The sequence below is a fragment of the Echinops telfairi genome, unplaced genomic scaffold (genome assembly GCF_000313985.2).
Source record: "Echinops telfairi isolate 266 unplaced genomic scaffold, ASM31398v2 ScPeMD7_7475;HRSCAF=8513, whole genome shotgun sequence".
NCBI lineage: Eukaryota > Metazoa > Chordata > Mammalia > Afrosoricida > Tenrecidae > Echinops > Echinops telfairi.
This window is the reverse complement of record NW_022111379.1, coordinates 11,316,803-11,329,118: the sequence shown is the minus strand read 5'-3', so window position 1 is coordinate 11,329,118 and position 12,316 is coordinate 11,316,803. Positions and strand designations below refer to the sequence as shown.

The 12,316-nt window shown below is 48.7% G+C and overlaps 1 protein-coding gene across 2 annotated transcripts in view; it reads right to left on the bottom strand.

Moving 5' to 3' along the window:
* Positions 1 to 12,316, bottom strand: part of PEAK1 (pseudopodium enriched atypical kinase 1) — a 226,985-nt gene that overhangs the window by 36,077 nt on the left and 178,592 nt on the right. For both annotated transcript variants that reach the window (XM_004711979.3, XM_045285808.1), the window contains exon 4: positions 980 to 1,179. In XM_004711979.3, coding sequence (XP_004712036.1) covers positions 980 to 1,179 — 200 coding nt within the window. The remainder of the gene's footprint in view (positions 1 to 979; positions 1,180 to 12,316) is intronic.

Genomic DNA, 12,316 nt, shown 5'->3' with positions numbered 1-12,316 from the left:
TCTTTTGATGGTTCACTAACACAAAGCACCAAAGGTCTACAGTTTTAGCCTGACACTCAGTTACCGTCGACCTCTCCAGCTCCTAGTTCAGCCAGCCCAAATGGGCACCAGGCTGTTTGGCATCTCCAGGCTTTTGCTCCAGCTGTTGCTTCTGGTCGGAATACTGCTCCTTCCTTCATCAACCAAAACCAAACCAAACCAAACTCACTGCCATTGAGTCGATGCCAACTCACGAGGAACTTAGAGGGCCGGGCAGAACTTCCCCTGTGAATTTCAGAGACAGGACCTGTTTATGGAAGTACAAAGCCTCCTCTAGCTCCCGGGGCGCAGACTGGTGGTTTTGAACTGATGACTCTGCAGGTCGCCGCCCCATGCGTGACCACTATGCCACCAGAGCTCTTTCTGTCAAGCAGCTCAGGCTTTATGTCCAGAAAGTCTTCTTTGATCCCTCTTGTGCAATAACAAGAATGTCCCATGTGTATTTCTATTGCTGCCTTTATACTACACTGATATCACAATAGGCTCATCTCGTCTCCCCCCCGGGGAGTCCCTCAAGGCATAGTCCATGTCAGCACCCTTAGTACACAGCACAGGGTCCACACCACACCTCACTCACTGCCATGGAGCCAGTGCTGGCCCATAGCGGCCCTATAGGACAGGGTAGACCTGCCTGTGGGTTTCTGAGACTATAAACATTCACAGGAGTAGAAAGTCATGTCTTTTTCTTGAGAAGGGGCTGTTGGTTTTGAACTGCTGACCTCGTGGTTAGCAGCTTAACGCATAGCCAGGGCTCCTGGGGTTCAGGGCAGCAGATATTTAATATGTGTCTGGAAAACACCAGAGCTCTTGCTCATGTAAGTGATTTAGAATTCCAACTTTTGCTCCATGGAGCAATAAAACTATCCCTCCAGGGAAATGCATTTGGCTAGTGCATAAAAAGGCACCCTTTAAATACTACTTGTGTGACATTTGCACTTACCTAAATTGCTGTAGGTTGCACTAGAAGGGGTCAGGTCCATAGGATCGGAAGCATCTTCTCCCTCCTCTCCCCTCTCCAGTTCCTGCAGGGGAAGTGCCGGGGTGCCTGACGTGCAGCCCCCGCCGCCATCTTGCTTCCCAACAATACTCCTTGGATCCCGGGGAAGAAAGTCCTCGGCTGATACTTCATGGGTCACATGACTGAAACAAACCAGACCACACTGGTTTGAATGTCACACTGGCTTTCAAAGGTTCTGATAAAATGTAGCTAGACGGAAAGCATATATTTCCCATCGACACGAGTAAGTGGCCTTCTAGCCCCTGTAGCAGTCACATCCTTGTCGGCATACAAGGCAGCCTTTCATGTACTCGGGTACTCTGCTTGCCTTGATCCATGCATAGGGATAAGTCACTTTGGAAAAGGAAGTATGACAGACGCAGAGAACAGAAAGAAAATAACAAGCAAAGGGTGGAAGGCTTTTTTTAAAAAAAGGTAGAGCTAGTCATCGAAAACAGACCGACAAATAAGCCCACTACCACTGAGTTGATTGAAATTCGCAGTGATACGCTATAGGATTTCCACGACTGCCTATCTTTACTGGAGCATGCAGCCTCATCTTTCTCCTGTGGGGGGACTGGTGGGTTTGAACTGCTGACCTTGTGGCTAGCGGCCCAATGGCTAACCTACAGTGCCGCCAGGGCTCCTTGGTGATGGTGAGAAACCAACAAACCCACTCCCACTCAATTGATTCTGACTCACAGCCACCTCATACACGGTTTCTTAGGCTGTAAATATTTGCCGGCGCAGATAGCCTCAATTTTCTCCGAGGGAGCAGCTGTTGGGTTTGAACTGCCGGCCTTGTGGTTAGGAGTCCAACACTTAACCCTACAGGGTGATAGAGGGTGCTAAATGCTTGACTAGTTACAGACAAATATATTAAAGCATTTAGTAAAGCACTACCCTACTCCACATGTAGTACAAGACTGTGCCATAATGCTGTAGTCAATACCAAGTATCCGCAGAACCCGAAGGGAGCAGTTTCTAGTCTGTCCTAGCGTCGCTGTGAGTCAGAATTGACTCGATGGCAGTAGGTTTGCTTTTGGTTGATGATATTTATTAGAATTCCTGGGTGGATCAAGTGGTTAAAGTGCTTGCTTACTAATCAAAAAGTTGATGATTCGGGCTCACCCAGAGAAAAGGTGTGGCAATCTCCTTCTAGAACCCAGTCACCGAAACCCTGAAGAAATAGCTGTACTCTGACACACACGGGTCACCTGAGGTTTACATGGATTCAATGGCAGTTCTCGAAACCTTAAGGATCTACTAGAGTAATGTCATCAAGGAGATTCGAATTCTAAACATGGGAGTAATTATCTTGTAGGCAGGAACCCTGGTGGTGTGGTGGTTACGCGTTGGGCTGTGATCTGCATGGTCGGCAGTTGGAAACCACCAGCAGCTCCTTGGGAGACAGACTGGGCTTTCTACCGCCGTCAACAGCTACAGTCTTGGAAACCCACAGGGATTGCTATGCGTCAGCATCGACTCGATGGCAGTGAGTTTGGTTTTGATTTATCTTGTAGCTGAGCGGAAGCCAGGAGGGTCTCACTGTCATCGGGCAGAAGCACCAATCTTTGCCTGTGTGCAATGGAAAGTTCTACCTCCTAGTTATTTTCACGTGCATCCCTTTACGGTCCCACATGATGCTTTATGCTTCCAGTCTTGGTTCATCACTGTGTGCCCGTCTACTGGAAGTTACCTCTTCCCATCTCCCTGGAGCCCGACTCAGTCAGAACTGTGCTGATTCTGCGACAAGGGGATGGAAAGGTTGTTACCTGCTGGTGGAGAAAACTGGCCTTGCTAGACAACCTCAGTGGGCTGGTCAATGGGATACATTCAAAATTCAAAAGCATCTTTAAGGTTTCTAGCCCCACTGAAAAGAAGTGTCCTAAAGAGGGTCACATCCACCCACGGATCTTCCTGGGTGCAGGGAAAGGAGGAAGGAAGCATCTCCTAGACTACAACGTGATGAGAAACAAAATCAACACACAAATCCAGTGCTGTACAGTCGATTCCGACTCACGACCACCCACCCCACATGCCAGGGTGGAGCTGCCATGGGGTCCTGAGGCTGGAAGTCTTTGATGGAAGCGGCATGCCTCGGCATTCTTCTGAGGGGCACAGCTGGTGGTTAGCAGCCAAACGTCTAGCCGCTGTACCACGCGGGGTCCTTTCTCACATCCTGAGTCCAGCGCCATCAAGCCGATTCACGGTGACCCCGCAGGACAGGGAAAAACTGCTCCCGGGGCGCCCCAGGCTGTATCTTTATGGAAGCAGCTCTCCCTGCCATGGAGTCGATGGGGACCCACGGTGATCCTCCAAGACCGGGCAGAACTACCCCTGTGGGTTTCCGAGACGTTTAACTCTTTATGGGAGAAGAATGCCCTCTCTTGCTCCTTGCGGTTAGCAGCCCAGTGCCTGACCACTATGCCAGCAGCAGAGTGACCCATTTTCCTCCTGAGGAGCACAGCTGCTGGGTTTGAACCGCCAACCTTTGGGTCAGCAGCTGCATTCTCATCCACTGCGCCACTGGGGCTCCTTCTCATCCACATGTCATTTCTGTTTTTCGGTTGTCAGCCAGTTGTGGTGACATTTGCAGGTTTCCTTTTAAAGAGGTGCTTCGTTTGATCGCGTGTCACCAGCACACAGACCACCTGGGGATCTGAGGAAAGTGCAGTGTCTTCCTATCAATCTTTCATTACGGAAATGGTGTGCGTGCCTGGGCCGAAAACAAGCCTTGAAGTCTGCTGGGTACACAACTTCAAAAATACTCTCAAAGCTGGCAGAGCCAGAGGCCTCCCCAACTGGGAGGGAGCAATGAGCTTGCAGTTCTCTGGTGGGAACAGCCCCGCGGAGCGGAGAGGCGGGAAGGGGTCTTCACTAGTAGCTAGCACGGCGGTCCATGTAAAGGGGGCCTTATTCAGTAAACAGAGCTGCCCTTTCACAATGGGCTGCCCAGCCCGCCATAATTAACCCAAAGGATGCTGGGATTCATGACCTGGGCCCTCACTTAATCAGGGCGCTGGGGAAGCGCTACTTCCTTTCATGCATTAGCAAGAACGAAGCATGATGACCATCTAGAGACACTTCTGGGCACTACATGGTGTCAAGATCACTGAGCAGCTCCCAGCATGCTCTAGGAGAGGGAACATGCTCTGCTGATTAAGAATATGAGCCATTTAATTTCAAGCCAATAAAGATGAAGTGACTTAAAAACATCAGTCCGCTTCCAGAGGAAAAAGGTTGAACATTACAGAAAGTCTCTCCTTTTAGGGCAGGGGTTTCCTCAAAAGCTATTTTTAGATTCCTAGTCTCTGCAACCTCACTCCTTCCAACCCGTCCCCACCCCATCAATCTCCTGGTTGTTCTGAAAAGGACAGGTTCCCTTTCCACTTGTCAAAAAGGGTCGCTGGAGGCTGCTTCAGGGCCACGATCCCACCACCCCATGTCTGCTTTGTTCCTGGGAACGGGTGGATTGAGAAGCAGGCTCTGCGCTTACGAAAATCACAGGACGGGCTGGTGCTGCTAGTAACCTGTGAGGAACTCCGAGGGGCCTTTTCCTGTTCCCACAGCTCTAGGCTCCAAAGGGCTTCTCAAGACAAAACGTGGAGACTAAAAGGCAAGAAACGTCGAAGACTCACCCACTGGGTGCCCCTACACAACTCCCCATGAAAGGACCAGCTCGCAGGGCCTTCTTGAGCCAGTTCACCGAGTCCTGCAACTCTGGGGAAGCAGAGGCCCCGCTGAGTTACGGAGAGCAACAGGCTGGACAAGCTATGAGCAAGAGGTTCGCACTGGGCACGTTTAATATCTCACACTGCACCTTAACCTTTACCTTAGGGCTCTGATCTGGGCGATGTGCCAAGTTACCTTTGGGGAGCCAGGCAAGTTTGATTAACTCGTTGAGGACCAAGGCCAAGGCGCCAAGGCCTGTAGTCTAGATAAAAGGCGGGTTTTCACAAGCACATTCTAGTAAGTGCGCTGGTCTATGAAATCACCAGTCAAGACTACTGTCAATTACAAAGAGCTATGCAGATAGCGTTGATACAAGTAAAATTGTGTAGCTTTAACAAACGGATGCTAAGATTTTTAATCTGCGCTTATAGTGACAGACCCCCATCTAAAAAGGAGTAAGATACAATAATAATTTATAAATTATCAAGGGTACTGGGGGAGAGGGGAAGAGGAAGGGAGGGGGAGGGGGGGAAAGGAAACTGAGCTGATTCCGGGAACCCAAGAGGAAAGCGCATTTTGGGAATAATGAGGGCAACAAATGCATAGATGTGCTTTACACAATTGATCTATGTATTGTGATGAATTGTATGAGCCTCAATAAATTGATTAAAAAAATAAATAAAAAGGAGTAAGAATTTGAGAAAAAGTAAAAAACATCAGTGATATGTCATGTCTCCATGCTGGAGGGAAGAGCTCTGTGTGTGACTGAAGCTGGGGAGGGGCGAGGGAAGGGTGCGGTTCTGAGAGTTCTGCTTAGCTGTGGCAGCACGCTGTGACTAAAAACACGAACAAAGACGTAGGGACGGCAACAGAGAAGGTTGACTCAGCCGCTGTGCAGAAATGACACAAACACACCTGCGCTCCCGGAAGGAAATAAGGAAGTGCAGCATGTTTCAATGAATCCATCATTTGGTGTTATTACTTTCCTAGGGAATTTTCAGTTGAGACCACGGACTGTTTTCTATTTAGGGGAAGAGCCCACCAACAATAGAAGGACACTTCACGCCGTTCGGCTTCATTCTGTAAGCTGGTGCTTTAACACAGGTGGTTCACCTGTAACGGGTCCCTGGGAAAAATTTGATGTAATGGAGAAAACAGCAAAATGGGACCCAGGAGTCCCAGTCTCCCTTTGGTTCTCGACAAACTGGGTGACTGCATAAGAAGTAGAGATGGAGAAGAGGCAGCGTCCCACTCCATCCCCGGGGCAGTTGCCAAACAATGATTTCACATTAATAATGCTGCAATTTCAAATACACTGCAAGGAGGCTTCAGCGAGTTTGTGAGGAAATCCCATCATCTTTAAATTCCACTCTGCCAAACTTTGCAAAGCCTCCTTATGTCGTGGCTTAAAACAGAAAATACTGACAAGGAAAGGTCGAAGTTCTCATGGCATAGCCTAGAGACAGAACTGTTAAATGATGAATGGCCCACTGAGAAGCAGCCATGCCTTTCCTCTCGTTGCTACTGAAACTTACGTTGAAACAACCGCCCCGCCCTGCCCACTCTCTGGAGTGCAGTGCTGCTGGGAGGTGCCATGACGTCGGCTCTGACTCACAGTGACCCTGTGGGCACCAGAAGAAACAACACTGCCTGCCCCTGCCCCAGCTTCACAACTACTTGTTATGTGGGAATGCACTGCTGCAGCCACGGGGCCTTCCTTGCTGCCCGCGGCCCCTCCGCTTTCCCAAGCATGATGTCCTTCTCCAGGGACTGGTCTCTCCTGACAACAGGTCCAAAGCACATGAGAGGAAGTCTCACCAGCCTTGCCTCTAAGGAGCATTCTGCTTGTACTTCTTCCGAGAGATCTCTGTTTTGGTTCTTTTGGCAGTCCACAGTCGTGCCAATCTTCTTCTCTGGCAGCACTATTCAAACGCACCCACTCTTCTTCAGTCTCCCTACTCAGGTGTAGCGGTCACGTGCACAGGAGGCAACTGGAAACATCCTGGCTTGGGTCAGGTGCGCCTCAGTCCTCCAAGTTCCAGCCTTGCTTTTCACCACTTTTAAGGAGCTCTTGTGCTGCAGATTTACTTATGGCGACGAGTCAGGTGATCTCCAGGCTGCTGCTTCCATGCACATCGACTGTGGATGCTGCAGAGCAGCAGGGCTGTGGTGACTCTAAGTACACATAGGTCCTCGGTAGGAGTGGGTTGGCACAAACCCGAACTCAGCTGACTCTTGTCCAGGACCCTCAGCATTTGTTTGGCTTCTGTAACGGAAGGCAACACACACCGGACTGGACTTCAAACTCTCCAACTTTTCACTACTGACCAGTTTTTAACCGAGTCTTTGAAAGTCGGACTTGACTAGAAAAATCCCCACAAGTCACAATCTGGATAAATTCATCTCATTTTGTGAATTTACAGCGTGCACGTGAGCAGATCAAAGGCAACAGTAGCATCATTACGGATTTGTCTATGACCCGAATGGATTCCTTGCTAAGGTTATAGCTCATCACTCTGCACAGCCACGTATCATTCAGAGCAGCAGAAGCAATCTCCTGTGGGAAGGTCACCTGGCCTACCCAGGTGGTAAAATGGATCATTACACCATCTAATGAAACCATGCTCCCCACCCCCAAGCTGACCTCTTTTTTTCTTGGCAAATTCATTCAGGACAGATATTTGTAAAAATTCTGCTTAATGTCTGAATGCATTTTAAAAAAAGGCAAATCAAATTCCACAGTAGAATGGATTAAAGGCATCTATGAAGCCAATATTCCCACAATTTTGATTGAACTTTATCTTCAAATTCAACCACCTTCTTTCAGCTTCAAAGGGGACAGGAAATGAAACCAGCATCCAGAGTGACCATCTACCTCTTAGGGCAAACGGTGCTCTGAATTCCCACTTCCCAGCTCCCTTCACCAACGACAACTGTCCACTGTCCATCTGTCCAAAACTCACTGCCATCAAGTCACATCTGACTCATAAGAGACCTTATAGGGCAGGGTAGAATTGCTCCTATGAGTTTCTGAGACAGTATCTCTTTACAGAAGCTGGCTGGTGGTTTCCAACTGTTGACCTTGCAGTTAGTAACCCAACTCATGATCAGTATGCTACCAGAGCTCCGTGAAGATCAATAAACAAATGTGTGCCTTTTAAGACCTGCTTCTGCCCCTGAAAATCAGACGAAAGTACATTAGAAACAAAGTTGCACCTTCTGTCCCTGGTTTCCGGAGCTGCTATTTCTTTGGGGTTGTTGGAATGATGGACCTTTTCAGAAGCAGTATCTACACTGACACTTGAGGATGAGAATTCAAAGTTATCAGATCCCTCTCCCCTTGCAATCTATTGGAAGGACGGGGAAAATCCCTCCATTTCTTCCTGTCTCTCCACCTTGAGGACCCCGCCCCCATGTGACATTTCTTAATCCTATCTTATCTTCCAGGTTATCCATTTGGATTCGCTACACTTTCCATTTGAAGGTAGAAAAGTGTTGTGTCCATTGATCATTATCTTAGTGTCTCCAATTTTCCACTAAGCCCTCTGTAGTCTTTAACTGGAAACTTCACACTTCTTATTCCGAACTGAGATGAACTTTCAGCTGAGCTAATATGGTTAACAGTCTGGTCAAACCAAAGCAGTTCCAACTGGTGTGAATGAGAGGCTAAGTCTTGGGATGGGGCAGACTGGCAGTCAGGTACAGGTCTTCAATAGACTCTGGTTTTCCCTCCCTGCACAGACTCGCTTCCCCCCCAGATGTGAAGAGCGAATTAAAATCATCTTCAAGGCGCTTGTCTTGCATGCTTGCGTCAGATGGCAGGATAAGCAAGGTTCCTACAACAAAGTCCCTGTAAATCACTGTTGCCTTCATCGTGGTAAAGAAAATGTTCAATTTGAAAATCCGAAGACCTACTGAGTTAGTGTATTAACTGGGCCAATTAGCAGAAAAAAGGTTGACTTTGGAGTGCAGCAATAAACTGAGAGTGGCTTTCTCAGTGCCAGAAGTAGAGAAGCAGCTTCTTGGCATCGCCATTGCAGCCCGTTTCACCGACAGAGATGGGACAAGATTCTGATGCCTAGTTTCTGGAAAGGCAACATATTAGAATATATGCACAGCTCTCGCCAGGGGGGTTCACCCAGCAGGCAATGGCCCTTCTGTGGGCCTGCATTTTTGCCTTGTGCCCCGAAGCACCAGAGAAGTCTTTACAACGTTCCCACTTTCCTCTCCTCTCCCTCAACAGCCTGGCTGCCCTTTGAGTCAGAGCAGGGCGAGGTTTAGAAGTGATCGTGTACATGTAACTCTCAGGCCACACTGCAGGTTCCCTGGGGAAATGGAAGTGGAGAAGGGACGAGAATGGAAAAGGACTCAGAACTGACTCCTTCCTATTCACTGTACCTGCGGAGCCCTGTGCCATCTAATTTGCCACCACCACTCAGGAGGAAGATGCAATTGTTAGGTTGCAAGAAACAGAGAGCAAGGGGCTGTTCCTCTCCAGGCCTGAAGGCGTCCCCTACAGGAGGTTGGAAGAACATCAGGTGAACCCTTAGCCAGCCATAGAGACTACTGGGCATGCACCAATTCAAGCCCGAGCCAGGTGGGCAGTACACCTGGGCGGCCCAAAGTAGGCCCAGGTGGGCTTAATTCAGTCAGTGGAGTCAATCAATACCTTCAACCACCCTTCCCAGCCAGAGGCCTCAAATACCTGACTGTGAGACACCCCCAGCCCACCCCCCTTCCTTCGTCTTCCCCTTCTTCCTGTCCTGTGCCCACTAGGCAGGCCGTGTTAGGGTCTCTCTGGCCTGAGGCTACCACGTGTGGGTGCACAATCCTGATCGGTTGCCCATGTTCAGTGACTGTAAAACCTGAAACTTCTGTCCTTTATAAAAACCTACTTGGATCACAAACCAGGCTGTGGTGTGAATTCTTTCTCCTGTGTTAAGCCAAGAACCGAGGTATTTCCCACCCGAGAAATCTAACACAATCATCCTCATTTTACAGATGAGGAAACGGAGATGGGAAGAAGTGAACAGACTGGCCTCAGAGTACCTGGGCACGTCGGTGGCAGAGTCGAGACACGCATGCTACACTTTCCAGCTCTATGTCCGAGTTCTTTCTCTCAATGCAGGCACCATCAAGCAAGCCGGGAGCACTGCAGGGACTCAACAGGAAAGGCTTGACGGTGTAGAGGACATAGGAATGCTTTGGAAAGGAGAAGAGCTAGTTCTGCATGTGAGGGTAATAATGATTACACATGTGTGCTACTTCTGAAAAATCGTCATCAAGAATGCCATTATTTACATTGCAAAAGGATTTCTTGAAATGGGAGCTGATTTAGTATAGAGAGACTGTGTTTGCAGATATTTGACTACCTAATAATGGCCACTACCCACCATCCTCTACCTTTCCTGGACGTTGGGCACTGTGCTTAAAATTAAATATCTATCCCTTGGCAATAACAGTCTTGAGTAGGCTTTGCTACTCCCACAATAGAAAATAATAATAATAATAGCAGCCAAAATTGACATCATGCTTATTATATGCCAGGTGCTGTGCTTAGTCATGTTTCTCAAATGTGACACTGTTGGCATTTTGAACCAGATAAAGCATTTACTGTAAAGGGCCTCCCTGTGCACCGAAGGGTCATAGCATCTCTCGCTTCTACCTCGTGGACGTGGGCACCACGCTACGCTCAGTCCTTCGCTTGTGACAACCAACAACAGCTCTCGAGACATTGCGCCATAATCCCTGGGAGGCACAATTCATTCCCTCTTTCTGAATTCTTTCTGTGAGTTCATTCATTTAAGTCTCAGAACAATCTACTAGCTGGGCTATTATCTCTCTTTTACCCTTGAAGAAACTATCACCAAGCGAGTCTAAGTCACGCGTGCCAGATAACATAGCTAGTAATGGATGGCGCAGAGGTCTAACCTCCCCCACCGTTGACCTCCACAGCTACATTATTTTGCCTCTTGGTTTACAGATGAGAAAACAGAGGCGGAGCACAAATAATGTATCTACACTGACACCGCTAATAAGTGGTGAAGGCGAGATTCACAGCCAGGTAGGTCTGACTGCCTTCCAAGTGCGTGCTCTGAGGCCTTAGTCTACTTGCCGGTGTTTGTTGCAAACACGATTGTGGCTACTCCTCAGATAGAACCAAACACCCTCCAGGTCTCAGGTAAGTGCCAGGAAGCAACCTACTCTGAAAGCAAGCCTCCTGCCCAAGAGCACCCAGCTTTCTTGCGCGGGGAGCCAGGGGGCCCACTGCTCTGATTTGTGTGCTTGCTTCTGTTGCCACCACTCCTCTGATGTCCCGGGATCAAAGACTGTGGGCGCGCAGGGACCTCGGGATCCCAAGGATACACTCTGCTCCTGGCTCTTCTTTCTTGATGCTGGTGAGAGCCTCTGCGCCTGCTTCGGAGATGGTTCGTTTTAAACCAGAAGGATGGCAAATTTGACTCATCCAGATGTTACGAGCTCCAAGATCTTACAGTAACCGTGAACGCTGTTAACAGCCACGCATGACCGTATCTTCGTCTTGCGTACTTTGTCAGGAGAGAAAGGGCCTGGAGAAGCACATCATGTTTGGTAAAGTGGAAAAAACAGGAAGGTGCTTAATGAGGCGGACTGACACAGTGGCTGCATCAGTGGGCTGAGGCGCAGGAACAACTGTGAGGATGGCGCAGGAGCCGGCGGCGTTTCGTTTTGTGGTGAATGGGGTCAAAGCCGACTCGATGGCACCAAGTCATACAAATCTATCAGCAGCTTCTCCCACATTCCTTCCCCAGCGCCATCAGGAAAAACCAACACCATCCAATCTGCAGAAGCAATCCCATCCACTTGCCTGGTGGAAGTGATGAAGAGTATGGCTAGAAGAGCCACTGCAAGGTAGCCACTGCACCCCTACTGGAAAGGGAACAGACGCAAAGAAAGAGATCAAGGGCACGATGATGAGTGACCAATTTGTGTGGAAACTGTCCAATAGAAACCCAATATGCTTTGTAAAACTTGCCACTGGAAACTCAGTAAAATATCATCAGAGAGCCCCAGAAAACAAACACAGCTTGAATGTGCCTAAGAACTACCTCCAAAGCTTGTCAAAGATGCAGGTGCTCAGTTCCTACCTCCGGAGGCTAATTCAACAGCGCTGGCGCGGGCCTAGGAGCCTGCGTGCTGATGGAGTTGACCCCAGGCCTGGACTCTGAGACACTGTTCTACCATGGCCTCCCACTTCCCAGGGCGGACAGGGCTGTGAGGACGAGGGACGAGGGGGCTGGGGGGAATTCTATACGCTTTAATTCAGTTTTCCCATGGCTGTTGGAAATATCTTCATCAAGAGGGAACAAGGTATGAAAAAAATTTTAAACTGTCAATAAAGCAACATTATTCCACAGAATAATATCATCCTGAAAAGAGGGAAATAAAATAATGTAAGTACCCTCAGATTAGAAATTCAGAAAGAGGCTATTATAAGAAAAGGTGTATGTATACATCTATATATACTTTAGGATCTTTCCTAACTTCCAGTGCTTATTCTTAGAAGAAAATTATACACCGGGTCCAGCCGTGTCGGCCGTCCTCTGACTCAGGGCAGAGATGAGT